General features: G+C 40.7%; 1 protein-coding gene across 1 annotated transcript; it reads right to left on the bottom strand.

The window, feature by feature from the left end:
* Window positions 1–642: 642 nt before the first annotated feature.
* On the bottom strand, window positions 643–4,938 carry rps14 (ribosomal protein S14). The gene is made up of 5 exons (XM_042498633.1): window positions 4,863–4,938; window positions 3,259–3,410; window positions 2,456–2,617; window positions 1,015–1,091; window positions 643–751 (listed from the first exon to the last, which is right to left on the bottom strand). Exons 2-5 carry the CDS (start codon window positions 3,405–3,407, stop codon window positions 684–686), a joined length of 456 nt encoding a protein of 151 aa, XP_042354567.1. The 5' UTR covers window positions 3,408–3,410; window positions 4,863–4,938; the 3' UTR covers window positions 643–683.
* Between the last annotated feature and the right edge of the window lie 8,611 nt (window positions 4,939–13,549).

The raw sequence follows: 13,549 nt of genomic DNA on the forward strand, positions 1-13,549 counted from the left end.
CCCAAAAAAGACTGAACACACCTCAAAACAGGATTTAATAGCGTGCCGAGACACGCCATAGCATACGAGTATATGTTTGGCAAAAATGACGAAATTTGACAACTTTCAAAAAGAGGCTGAAAACGCCTCGAAAAAGCAACAAACAGCTGAAGTGCTGAAAAACGCCACAGCAGAGGAAGGACAACAGGACAACAGGACAACAACAGGACAAACTGGACATAATTTGGCATTTGAAAAAAAAGCGTGAAGATATACGGTTATAGGACGGTAAAATGTCAAAGTATCACATGATGTACTATTACTATAAGTACTATAAGCTCTTTGTTCCAGTGTTTTTTTCCGAAAAAGGCCAAATTACAGCGTTTTTGGTCATTTTTACAATTTCCTCCACTGTGGCGTCTCGAATGTTGTTTTTCACGTGGTTTTATGTGGTTTCCAGCTGTTTTTGGGAGGAAGAGGAGGGACAGCACCAAATACCTTAACGAGCGTCAGATTATCGATGATGTGGAGCGATCAGATTATCGATGATGTGGAGCGATCAGATTATCGATGATGTGGAGCGATCAGATTATCGATGATGTGGAGCGATCAGATTATCGATGATGTCGGTTGCTTAGGAACAGAGACTCAGTGAAGCTGAACTGTGACTTTAAACTTTATTGTCAGAAAACGTGGATACAGTTTTACAGACGGCGTCCGCGGCGTCCGCCCTTCCTCCTGGTGGAGTCCGACGGGATCGGAGTGACGTCCTCTGATCACACGAAGAAGAAACAAAAAACAAAGAAGAACCGGGAGGTCAGAGGTCAACAGACAGAAATAAAGCGTCAGCTCACAAAGACGTTTAAAACTTCATGGAAAAAAACAACGATGTGAAATATTTAAGTGTATATTATTAACGCATCAGCAACTGAGTACTGTAGTTTTAAAACTGTGTTATATGTCCTGCAGTATTAGTACCGCGGTAATAATACTGCAGGACATATAACACTGCAGCGTAGAAACACGTTTTCTCACCGATGCGTCCGATCTTCATCCCGGATCGAGCCAGAGCTCTGAGAGCAGACTGAGCGCCAGGACCTGGAGTCTTTGTCCTGCAGAGAGGACACAGAGAGAGAGAGAGGGGACACACAGAGAGAGAGAGAGAGAGGGGACACAGAGAGAGAGAGAGAGAGAGAGAGAGAGGGGACACAGAGAGAGAGAGAGAGGGGACACAGAGAGAGAGAGAGAGAGGGGGGACACAGAGAGAGAGAGAGGGGGGACACAGAGAGAGAGGGGGGGGGACACAGAGAGAGAGAGATGGGACACACAGAGAGAGAGAGGGGGGACACAGAGAGAGAGAGAGAGGGGGGACACAGAGAGAGAGAGAGAGAGAGAGAGGGGACACAGAGAGAGAGAGAGAGAGGGGACACAGAGAGAGAGAGAGAGGGGACACAGAGAGAGAGAGGGGACACAGAGAGAGAGAGAGGGGACACAGAGAGAGAGAGAGGGGACACAGAGAGAGAGAGAGGGGACACAGAGAGAGAGAGAGGGGACAGAGAGACAGAGAGAGAGAGAGGGGACACACAGAGAGAGAGAGGGGAGAGAGAGAGAGAGAGAGAGAGAGGGGACACACAGAGAGAGAGGGGGGACACACAGAGAGAGAGGGGGGACACAGAGAGAGAGGGGGGACACACAGAGAGAGAGAGAGGACACACAGAGAGAGGGGACACACAGAGAGAGTGGGGACACACAGAGAGAGAGGGGACACACAGAGAGAGAGGGGACACACAGAGAGAGAGGGGACACACAGAGACAGACTTTGTAATTAGTTAGAGTTAAAATAAATGCGTCTTCATTAAAACAGGAAACGGAGGAAACCGCAGAGGTTCGACTAAAGATCTAAAAATATAAATATGTACATTTACAACAATGTATGATTTAAGTACATATGTATAGTATAAGTAACACACAGAAGTACTCAGAAAATACAGAAACAGATTAAATCACAGAACTCAACATCGACTAAAACGGAGGAAGAAACCACGAATAACAGCTAGACTTCATTTTGAAGCCAAACGGACGGCTCGGCGTTTCCTCAGACACGACCGAACACGGCCTTCATTTACTGACTCTAAAATCGCACCGCCGTACTTCAAGACTATCACGATATTTTTAAACCTCCTTTAAACTAATGTTACCTGTCAAAGTAAAATTACTCCAAGAACTGCAGTTACACTGAAGTCACCAGGCAAATACTAGTACTACAACTAGTACTACAACTAGTACTACAACTAGTACTACTGTTACACCTGCCACACGTGTGAGTGAGTGAGTGTGTGTGTGTGTGTGTGCTGATCCGTGTGTGTGTGTGTGTGCTGATCCGTGTGTGTGTGTGTGTAGTGATCCGTGTGTGTGTGCTGATCCGTGTGTGTGTGTGTAGTGATCCATGTGTGTGTGTGTGTGTGTGTGCGTGTACCTGTTGCCCCCGGTGGCCCTCAGCTTGATGTGCAGCGCCGTGATGCCGAGCTCTTTGCAGCGCTGGGCGACGTCCTGAGCCGCCAACATGGCGGCGTACGGAGACGACTCGTCTCTGTCGGCCTTCACCTTCATCCCTCCGGTCACGCGGCAGATCGTTTCCCTGGAAACACACACGCCCATCAGAAGACGCACACACAGACTCTTCAGGCCCCGGCGTCGCAGCTCGCATCACTTTTACAAAGTGAAGGAAAAACGGAAAGACTGCGACTCATCCCGAGCCGATAACGGCGATCAATAACCAGTTCAGAATGAATACACACGTTACTCAGAGCCCCGAGGATTAAATACTTTGTGTATTGTTTGAAGTTTTTATGATTTTCTTTCAAATGAGTAACGGTCGTTAATTTCACAGACAAATCATTAAAGTGCCGATAATTTACAGCCTAAAACAGGACGACCGTGACATTCACGAGATCCAAGATTTGAAACGAACCTCCCGAAATCCTTCATAAAACCCACGACCACACAGCCCCCCCCCACAGCCCCAGCCCCGCCCACAGCCACAGCCCCGCCCACACAAGGATTCATTCAACACTTTTTCTTCATTAAGACTTTAATTTGAAATCAAAGACTTTATCGATTTTATTCAAACTCAAACATCAAAATCTGATTCAGTCCTGAGACGAGTTCACGCTTCACCCACTGACAAGGAGGAGCAGGAGGAGCAGGAGGAGGAAGAAGAGCAGGAGGACATGAAGAAGGAGGAGGAGGAGGAGCAGGACATGAAGGAGCAGGACTTACTTCCCGGAGAGGTCGGTGACGTGGACGAAGGTGTCGTTGAAGGAGGCGAAGATGTGACAGACTCCAAACACGTTTTCTCCTTCAGCCACCTGAGGACCCAAACTGATCACCTGCTCCTCCTTCTTCTCCTTCCCTTTACGAGGAGCCATTGTCTGAGGAGGAGAGAGAGCAGGAGCAGAGAGGAGTCAGACGGTCGCCAGAATGAACCTTTAAAAACATTTTTGCTGCAGGTTTTAAATTTGGGACGTTTGAGACTTTTTTTTGTCTCTCGGTTAAATTTAAGAACAATTTTCCAACAATCAAAATATATTTTATTTTATTTTAACAAAAGGTTTCTTCGTTGAATAACTCACAACTTTTTTCTGCCCGGTTAAAAAGTTAAAATGCCGACATTAGGTCAGAGTCTCAAAGGGTTAAAATTTCCTCAATGAAAGCAGGACGGAGACGGTCAACACACACACACACACACACAAGATTAAACGCCGATTTTTCAGACGCGGTCCTCAAAAATGAATTTGGCCCAAAATGTATTGAAACAAAGGAGTCTGTTCGAATTCACATCACAACATTTAACAAATGATTTCACAATAAAACTATTTTTTGAGAAAATGTCTGACTGATTTCAGACTTTTTAATACAAATTAAAGATTTTGACAATTATAAATTCAATCTTTCGGCCTCTGCGTGAGCGCTGTTTTTTACGTTACGTCTCGCGCTTTTTGAAGAGTTTTTTCTGGGTGATTTTTTAAATTTTCTCGTGTTTTTGAACTCGTTTCTTGCGTGTTTTGTTTGACTTTTTTCCACATTTAGACAGTATTGTCTCGAAGTTTGGGAACTCTGGATGCTTTTTCCTCAAAGTTTTCACTAACGTCTGACCAACCTGTCCGGTCATTGAAGGGTTAACTCCCCGTGCTGCAGCCTCAGAGCTCAGGTGAGCACCGGCTGCTCTGCTGCCGCACAGGTGAGTCTGCACCTGTCCGTCAGCCGCACCGCAGCTGTTTTTAACCCTTTTTAGTCCTCACGACAGCTCCGTCCGACAACGGCACCACCGGCTGGTCACGTGGTGTCCATAGCTGAGACTAACAGACGCGATGCTAACAGAAGCTAACCGGCTGCTCATTAATAAACAGTTAATAAAAACACTCACTATACGTCACAGCGCGTCACAGTTATTGATGACAATCACTTCAGCCAATAACTGATCGGTAATCGATAGAGGACCACCGGCAGGAAGACGCTACCGTTAGCCTGTTAGCTCCGAGCGGAGCCGCGTCCAGACTCACCTGAACTCCGCTCACCTGTTCGGCTTCAACACGCAGCTCTGCGCACATTTATCGATTATCGTTTATTCGTTTATTAAACGCAATAAAGTCCGCGCTCCCGCCGCTCGGAGGAAACATGGCGACGCGTCGCAGCTCGGAAACGGACCCGACAGAAACACGACGAGAAAAAACGCCAAATTAACGACTTTAAAATTCACATCGACAAACAATTTCCCCGCCAACACCAAGAGGCACGCGCGCAGGTTCCAGGCGGACAGGTAAAGAGAGCAGATGTTCACCTGAGAGTCGAGATTAGAGAGGATTGATCGGAGAGAAGCTCACCTCTGTGTGTCTCTGCGCAGCGCCAACTGAGAAAGGAAGGAACTTCCGCTTCCGGGGCCCAACATGAGCCGCTCCAGCGCGGGAAACGGCTGCTGCTGACGCCACGCGGACACCCCGGGAAACACACCTTTTTATTTTTATTTTATTTTATATATTTCAATGTATTTTATTATATCTATAGAAAACACACCTGTTCATTTTTATTTATCTGTTTTAGATTTTTACATTAATGCTGTTTTATCGACAGCGAACACGAGTTGTAATTTCATTTATTTTATATATTTATATTAATGTTTTATCGACAGCGAACACGAGTTTTAATTTCATTTATTTTATATATTTATATTAATGTTTTATCGACAGCGAACACGAGTTTTAATTTCATTTATTTCATATATTTAAATGTATTTATTATATCTATAGCAAACACACCTGTTCATTTTTATTTATCTATTTTATATATTTAAACTAATGTTATATCTACAGGGAACACACATTATATTTTTATTTATGTTTAATTGTTTTTTATATATTTAAATTAACGTTATATCTACAGGAAACATGTTTTTGTTTGTATTTCTTTGTTTTTTATGTATACTGATATACACACACACGCACACGTGTGTAACCAGATGATTATTAATTATTTGATAATAATTGATTTTGTTTTATTTGATTTGATTATTATTTGATTTGTTATGTTATTTTTCTAATTTCTCTTTATTCTGTAGATTTCTGAAATGTCCTCACAGCTTTACACTTTGTGCACCAAAAAGACAAAAAAGACTGTTTCTCCACATTTTTGATATATAAAATAATAAAAAATGTAAAGATTATATTCTCCAGATTAAATCTTTTTAAAATTATTCTTATTTTGACTTTTCTCTCCCGAATGATCTAAATGTTGTATCAAAACATGTCTTTACATATATTTGTGTCCACGCGTACATTCAGACACCTTTACTTCAGTCAGGGTTTGAATGCAGGACTTTTACTTATAGAGGAGTATTTTAGTGTTTAATGAGTACTTTTACCTCAGTGAAAGATCTTTTACTCCTCCAGAAATACCACTCAGTACTCGATGTTGTGTACTTACGCGCAGTATTCAGCGCTTTCGCTGGTGTAACGCTGTTTCGGATAAAATAATAAAGTTTGAGTAAAGAGACCAATGAGAAGGCAGCGTTTGACCACCTCAGTTTATTTACAGAAACACTGAGAACACGATGCAGGAGGAGGAGGAGGAGGAGGAGGAGGAGAAAGAGAAGGAGGAGAAGGAGAAGAAGGAGAAGAAGGAGGAGGAGAATGAGGAGAAGAAGAAGAGAAGGAGAAGAAGGAGGAGAAGAAGGAGAGAAGAAGGAGAAGAAGAAGGAGGAGGAGGAGGAGGAGGAGGAGGAGGAGGAGGGGAAGGAGAAGGAGAAGGAGGAGAAGGAGAGGAGAAGAAGGAGGAGGAGAAGGAGGAGGAGGAGGAGAAGGAGGAGGAGAAGGAGGAGAAGAAGGAGGAGGAGAAAGGAGGAGGAGGAGGAGAAGAGGGAGGAGAAGGAGAGAGAAGAAGGAGGAGGAGGGAGGAGGGGGGAGGAGGGGGGGAAGGAGGAGGAGGAGAAGAAAATACTCCAAAAAACTACAAAAGAAAAAAGATTAAAAACTCTCTCTCACACACACACACACACACACACACACACACACACACACACACGGTTACACACTGAGCATGCAGCATCAGATCAGTTATTAATACAGTACAGTACAATATCCATCATAGTAGAAAAAGCTGAGTGGAGCTGATTATTGATCATTGATTATTGGTTTGATTCTGCAGAGCGTGTTTGGCGGGAAACAGACGCCACGGAGATGAAGTCATTGTTTACTGTTGTTTTCATTTCTGTTTGTAAACAACAATCAGTCAATAAAGCTTCAGACTGATAACGAGCCTGTCAGCTGATTGATGACGATGTCGTAGATTTCACTCTGAATCAATCGACACGATCGGAAATATTGACATTTAAAATGTTCACGGCTCGGCAGAGCTCGGCGGCTTCCTGAGATCACGTTTACATTCTGTCAACACGACACCTTTCAAACATTTACGTTCATTATCTTTACATTTAAATCCATCTTTCACTGAAATTACATTTAATGTTTTATTTTAAATTTCCACCAAAGTTTTCCACGTGCAGAGAAACGATCATTCGTAGTAATAATATACAATAAACATAACCAAACACGTACACAAACGTGTGAAACACTGCTCTAAATATTGTTTTCTAAAATCCTCATAAAGCTGTAGATTTAGTGAGTTTATGACATTTACACTTTTTTTATAGGCTGATAGATATTTTTTTTGAGTAAATATTTGACACTTTTAATGCAAAAACTAAATAAATATAACTTTTCCATCCACATGAAAAAAATGTGACATTGTAAAGATTTCAAACTGCATTTAGATAAATTACAGTTCTAAAGTTCACACTAAATATGAGCAGTTAAATATTAGGTAAAGCTAAGAAAGCTGAAATATTCGTTTTCTTAAATATTCAGAGCTGTAGAGTTCGGTTGGTGCCTGAGTTCATGTCTGCAGGTGATATTTCACAGGCTGATTTATACTCTGTTAGATTAAATAATCCAAACATGTCGGCAGTTTGAATACAAAAACTACATAAAAAATATAATAAATTCAAACTGTGACATCATAGAGATTTAAAACTAGATTTAAGCAAATTACAATAATGAAATTTACACTAAAGATAACTGAGCGGTTAAATGAATAAATGCTATTTGAGCTGATTTCTTAAATACTGAGATCAGCGAACAGAGTTTGTTTGGCGGCTCGTCCAAACGTCCAAACGTCCAAACGATATCAGGGCATTACATCGGTCAATAAATACTAATATTAGTAACAGCTGAAAGGTTCGTTTTCAGTGTAGAAGAGTTCGCGTCAGTTCAGCCCTAATTTGAACGTTTTGTTAGCACTATTAGCATTCTTTCATTTCAGCCCTTCTGGTGGGCCCCTGGGTTTGGAAGGCTTTTTATTTTGAAAAATGACCAAACATTTTAAAAGAAAAGAATATTGGTGAAAGTTTTTAAAGAAAAAAACCCCAAACATCGCCAAAAAGTTTTAAAGACATCTCCCCCACCCCACGGAAAAAAGAGTTTATAAGAAAAAAAGCAAAAAGTTTTAAAGAAAAAATAAATAAAAATCACAAAAATGTAAAAGTAAAAAAAGCCAGAAATTGCCATTTAAAAAAAAAAAATATTACCCAAAATTTTAGTGGAAAGAATTCACTGAAAGTTTAAAAAAATCACCCTAAACTTTGAAAGACATTGATGGGAGAGTCTTTTTCCCTCCCGAGGTGCGAGCCCCTGCAGTGTCCTCCAGCCCCACAAACGGCCAGAAGTTTGAACCCGTTTAACAGCCGCGGCTGCAGGAGCAGCTAACGAATGCTAACGGTGCTAACAGTTTCCCTCCTGGTGCTGTTTCCCGCCGTGTGGATCAGAGCAGCTTCCTGCGGCGAGCAGCGAGCGCTCAGGCGAGGCTTCAAACAGAGACTTCCAGACCGCGACAGGCGTCTGCAGGTTGGAAGTCGCTGCTTTGGGTTGATGGAGATAAATACGCAGCAGCCACTGAACATCTGGAAATAACAGGAAAAACATCTGTTCATTAGAATAACACCTGAAATCTGCTTTAGGATGAATTCTTCAGTTTCAAGCAAAAACACCAAAATAGTTTAAAAAAAAGAAAGAAAAGAGATTTCCCCCAGCACGAATAAATCAAACTTCGAAAAGGTCAAAGTGGAGTCGTCGTTTTAGAAAACACACACTAGAAAACAGCCATTCACTCTGCACGCGCCATTTGGAGTCCCGACTGTGTTCACACGTGATGAGGAGGCCGAATCTGCGTCAGGTCAGAGTCGTTCTACTCTAAAATCTCCGAACAGTCGGCTCTCAGCACAGCCAGTTAGATTTCACTTTCACATCGAGAGTTCAGCTGCAGCGGCTCCACGTACGTTCTCCTTTAATTCACGGCTGAGAACGACGCCAAACCTACGACACGTTCCTCTGACTGCAACAACAAACGTGACAAGCCAACGCCCAAAAACTGCTCATTAAAAAGTTCTCTTACCCGCCGACAGTAAATATTGACAGTTGTTTTATTTTTTGTAATTTCGCCTAAATTTGTTCTGAATGTTTACAGACGTCAGCGTTCAGTTTCTGTTTCAAGCGTTCTGATTATAAAAGGCACGAGAACAACATGGTAACAACCCATGCAGAACAGACGGTGACATTCACTCCATCTCATCCTCCACCCGATGCCACCTTACAGAACCATCCCCTACAGAACATCCCTTACAGAACCATCCTTTACAGCACTATCCTTACAGAACCATCCCCTACAGAACATCCCTTACAGAACCATCCTTTACAGCACTATCCTTACAGAACCATCCCCTACAGAACATCCCTTACAGAACCATCCCTTACAGCACTATCCTTACAGAACCATCCCCTACAGAACATCCCTTACAGAACCATCCCCTACAGAACATCCCTTACAGAACCATCCCCTACAGAACATCCCTTACAGAACCATCCCTTACAGCACTATCCTTACAGAACCATCCCCTAGAGAACGTCCCTTACAGTCCCACCCCTCACAGAACCATCCCTTACAGAACCATCCATTTTATAGATGACTTTACAGCTTCCAGGGGCTGGTGTAAGATTTAATTTGGAAATTATGTTCTATCTTAGAAGTAACATTCTATGTTAGACATGGCGTTCTAAGTTAAAAATGATGTTCTAGGTGAGATAATTTCTTAAAAATTATGTTCTAGTAAGTAATAATAAAAAAGATGCTCTAAGCTATAAACAATGTTTTTAGTTTGAAATCACATTTAAGGTTAAAAATGATTTTCTAAATTAGAGCTTATGCTCCAAGTTAGAAGTTATGTTCTGAGTCATAAATGACGTTCTCAGTTAGAAATGATTTTCTTAAAAATGATGCTATAAACAATGTTCTAAGCTATTATGCCATTAAAAGTATGAAATGATTTTCACAGTTAGAGCTTATGTTCTATGCTAGAAATTATCCTTTAAATAAGAATAATGTTCTAAGCTATACATTAAGTTCTAAGTTAGAAATGATGTTCCACAAAATGATGAAGTTCTAAATGGCATTCTCAGCTATAAAGAATTCTCTAAGTTATAAGTGATGTTCATAAAAATGATGTTCTGAGTTAAAAATGATATTCGAAACTACAAACAACCCTAACCCTAACCCTAAATTAGAAATAACGTTCTCACGAAATGACATTCCAAATTAGACAGTATGTTCTCCGTTTCAAATTATGTTCTCAGTTAGAAATAGAATTCTAAGCAGGAAATGCCGTTCTAAATGAACTATTACATTCCCAGTTATAAATGACGTTCTTAGAGAATACATTCTAAGTGAGAGATTACGTTTTAAGTTACAAAGGATGTTACGAGTTTAAATGATGTTCTAACCTAGAAATTATGTTCTTAGTTAGAAATGATGTCCTAAGTTTAAAATAATGTTCTAAGTTAGAGAATACATTCTAAGTAAGTGATGATGTTTTAAGTTATAAAGGACGTCCTAAATTGGTAATTAAGTCCTATGTTCAAAATACGGTTCTAAATTAGAAATTATGTTCTATGTTAGAAATTACATTCTAAGTTGTAAATGATTTTCTAAATTAGACGTAACATTCTAAATTATAAAAAATCTAAATTACAGTTTAGGTGCCAAATGACAAATGATGCATTAAGTTAGAAACTATGCTCTAAGTCAGAAATGATGTTCTACGTTAGAGATTAGATAAAGTAGAAACGACCTCCTACATTAGAAATGAAGTTTTAAATGACGTTCTACATTAGAGATCGTTCTAAACACCCTCTACGTTAAAAATGATGTTCGGAGTAAGAAATTATGTTCCAAGTGAGAAGTGACGTTCTAAGTCGGCTCCGGGGGAACGTACGCAGAGCCGGTGCGGGCCGGAGCAGGTCAGGACATCAGCTAACCTTTGACCTGACATTCAGCCTCCTCTCTGAGTGCTTCCTGAGCCGAGACGCCAAACAGCGCCGAGATGTGGAGTACAGAAAAGGTCAGCGGCGCTGTAGCGAACACATTCAGCAGTTGCTAAGGGAACGGGTGTCACAGGCTATAATGCACAGCATACCGAGAAATGATACAGCTCATAACACGCACTGTGTTCTCTACAGACGGTGAGCGCTGCGGTCCGTTCAACATTAAAAAGCTGCTCATATACAAACGAAGATATCCAGAATAATTAGAATCGTCATAATAATGTGAGAGTAATAATCGGATTGTACAAAGTTCTACATTCTCCCGACGGTAAAAAGCAGCTTGAAGCCTCTCAGACGAACACGGGTCAAAAGTCGCAGAATATCAAAGACGGCGCCGCCGGCGTTTTGTTAGCTCGCGGCTAGCAGGCGCCATCGCTCCCGGTGAGGAATGCTAACGAAGCTAACGAGTTCGAGTAAAGTTGCCGGAGAGCCGGAAAACAAAGTGGCGGCCGCGAGAACAAAAACGCAGCGGGGACCGAAGCTGAAAACACAAAACACAAAGTCAACCCTGCATGCATAAAATCATGTGGTCTGTACAGAAAGTAAACACCGGCACTGAAGAGGAAGAAACACGAGCTCTCCCGACAGGACGCCGCTCAGAAATCTGACGGTTTGAAATCCTCATATCTCCCCGAAATAACGGCGCTGCGAGCGGGCGGGGCCGAGCTTTTATTCTGAAATCAGAGTTATTCCAGGAAACAGAGATATGAGGTTTCACACAGCGACCACGCCACCGACACGCTAACACCACAGTCAGATTGTCCTGGTGTACGGAGGCCCAGAGGAGACAAAAGCACCAACCAATTAAACATACTGCGTTTCTGTTTTTGTCGAATTGCATTTTTGTATGTACTTGCATTTGTTTCCTCAGTTATTGTTCATAAATCAGGGATGTTCACTGTTCAGGATGTTTCGTTATAATTTCTTGTGTTAATACAATTTTTGTTCAACCATTAACATCCAAATCATCCAACATCCAAGGATGAACTTTTGTAAAATCTAAATAAAAAATTATCATTTTTTGTTTAGTATTTTAGCCTTAAAAATCAATTCATTTAAAAAAATAATAAAAAATTGATTAACATTGTTATTAATTTGTATAATAATTTAGACTTGTCAGTTATTTTGATGCCTCTGAGCCTCCATATAGTTGGGTGTATTACAGTCGTCCCGGCGACAGATGACTGTGATTGTATTGGTGATTCTGATTGGCCTTTTTAACTTCACTTATTTTACTCCCACACTTCTGAAAACAATCACGAGTCAGTTTGTCCGGCCTGGCGCCATTCTGCATCCCCACAGAGATCAATCATGTGATGTACGGAGGTCCAGAAACGCTTCTCTGATTCTGTTGTAATTAAATACATAAAACATTTTTTCATCATTCATATATTTAAGACTCTTGAACTCAAATTTAATTTAAATTTTAACTTTTGGATTTAGGCATGAAAACGAAATCAAAGAGCATCATTTGTCCTCCGTACATCTCCTTCCTTCCTCTAACTTTGAAACATTTTGTAAAGTTTCTTCTGCAAATGACACAGGCAGGCAGTTCGTTAAGGTGCCTCGTTAAGGCCCTCCTCGTTAGGACACCTGTGGGGGGTCGGTTTGGGGTTTTGGGCGGTGGAGGTGTGGCTGTTCATGGAAGATCGCGGGTCAGAGAGCGCTGGAAGCTTGTGGAGCTCTCCGAGCCCGATGGAAGCAGAGAGATGAACATCCGAACCTCGTTTCCTGAACTGCTCGTTAGAATATTATTGAGTATAAAAATTAGTAAACTTAATCTGTTTTATGATTATACTTATTTAGACGCTTCAGGTTCTCATCACTTATTAGACCCAAATTATCCCAAATAATACAGAAATATTTCATCTCTTTAGCTCTTCATGATTGTAGTTTTGCATTGAAATATAAAAATCTCTCTATTTTTTTTATTTTGGGAGTTCGGGGATGTGGTAACGAGATAACGGGTCTAATAACAATCAGTAACCATGGCGACTCCTGGACTCTGTAATATAAGAGGTTTTCCTCTCTATAGTTATTGTCACGTTCAGGCGGAAACCTCGTATATATCCAGTTTTTTATTTTTTATTTTTTAGAGAATTATTGAAGAATGAAAGTCAATCAGTGACGCTTCGTTCACAACTGAACTTTTTAAATAAAGTTAAATTCAAACTCTTAAAAACCTCTTAATTGATGCAGAAACCCATTAAGAAGCTCTTAATTATTCACTAATGATTTTGGGATTATTTTTGTAACATACGTTTAATTTAAAGGGGATTAACCCTTTGAAACCTGCATCCACTCAGTTTTTTTCCGACTGCGTTTAGAGGCCTTTTACAAGTTATTTAACCCTTTGAAACCTGAACAAATTGTATTGATTCATTTAAAAATATGATTAAAAAGATGATGAGCCACTTTGCAAGAAATGTACCTAAATTTACAAGAAATTAGTAAAAGGTGAAAACAAAATGACCTGAAAAAGAAGAGAGAAAAGTATTAAAAAATTAACTTTTCCCCTCGAGAAAACAGTATTTGTAATTTTTAAATATATTCACAATAATGTTATAGATTTTTCTTTTTATTGTTGC

This window comes from Plectropomus leopardus, chromosome 13 (assembly GCF_008729295.1).
Source record: "Plectropomus leopardus isolate mb chromosome 13, YSFRI_Pleo_2.0, whole genome shotgun sequence".
Lineage (NCBI taxonomy): Eukaryota > Metazoa > Chordata > Actinopteri > Perciformes > Serranidae > Plectropomus > Plectropomus leopardus.

Excerpts from the sequence above, each read along its gene's own strand:
- rps14 (XM_042498633.1), bottom strand. The coding sequence starts at position 3,407 with ATGGCTCCTCGTAAAGGGAAGGAGAAGAAGGAGGAGCAGGTGATCAGT. Across the intron at positions 2,618-3,258 it reads GTCACCGACCTCTCCGGGAA|GGAAACGATCTGCCGCGTGA; the intron begins GTAAGTCCTGCT and ends GTGTGTTTCCAG. Across the intron at positions 752-1,014 it reads GATGAAGATCGGACGCATCG|AGGACGTCACTCCGATCCCG; the intron begins GTGAGAAAACGT and ends TCGTGTGATCAG.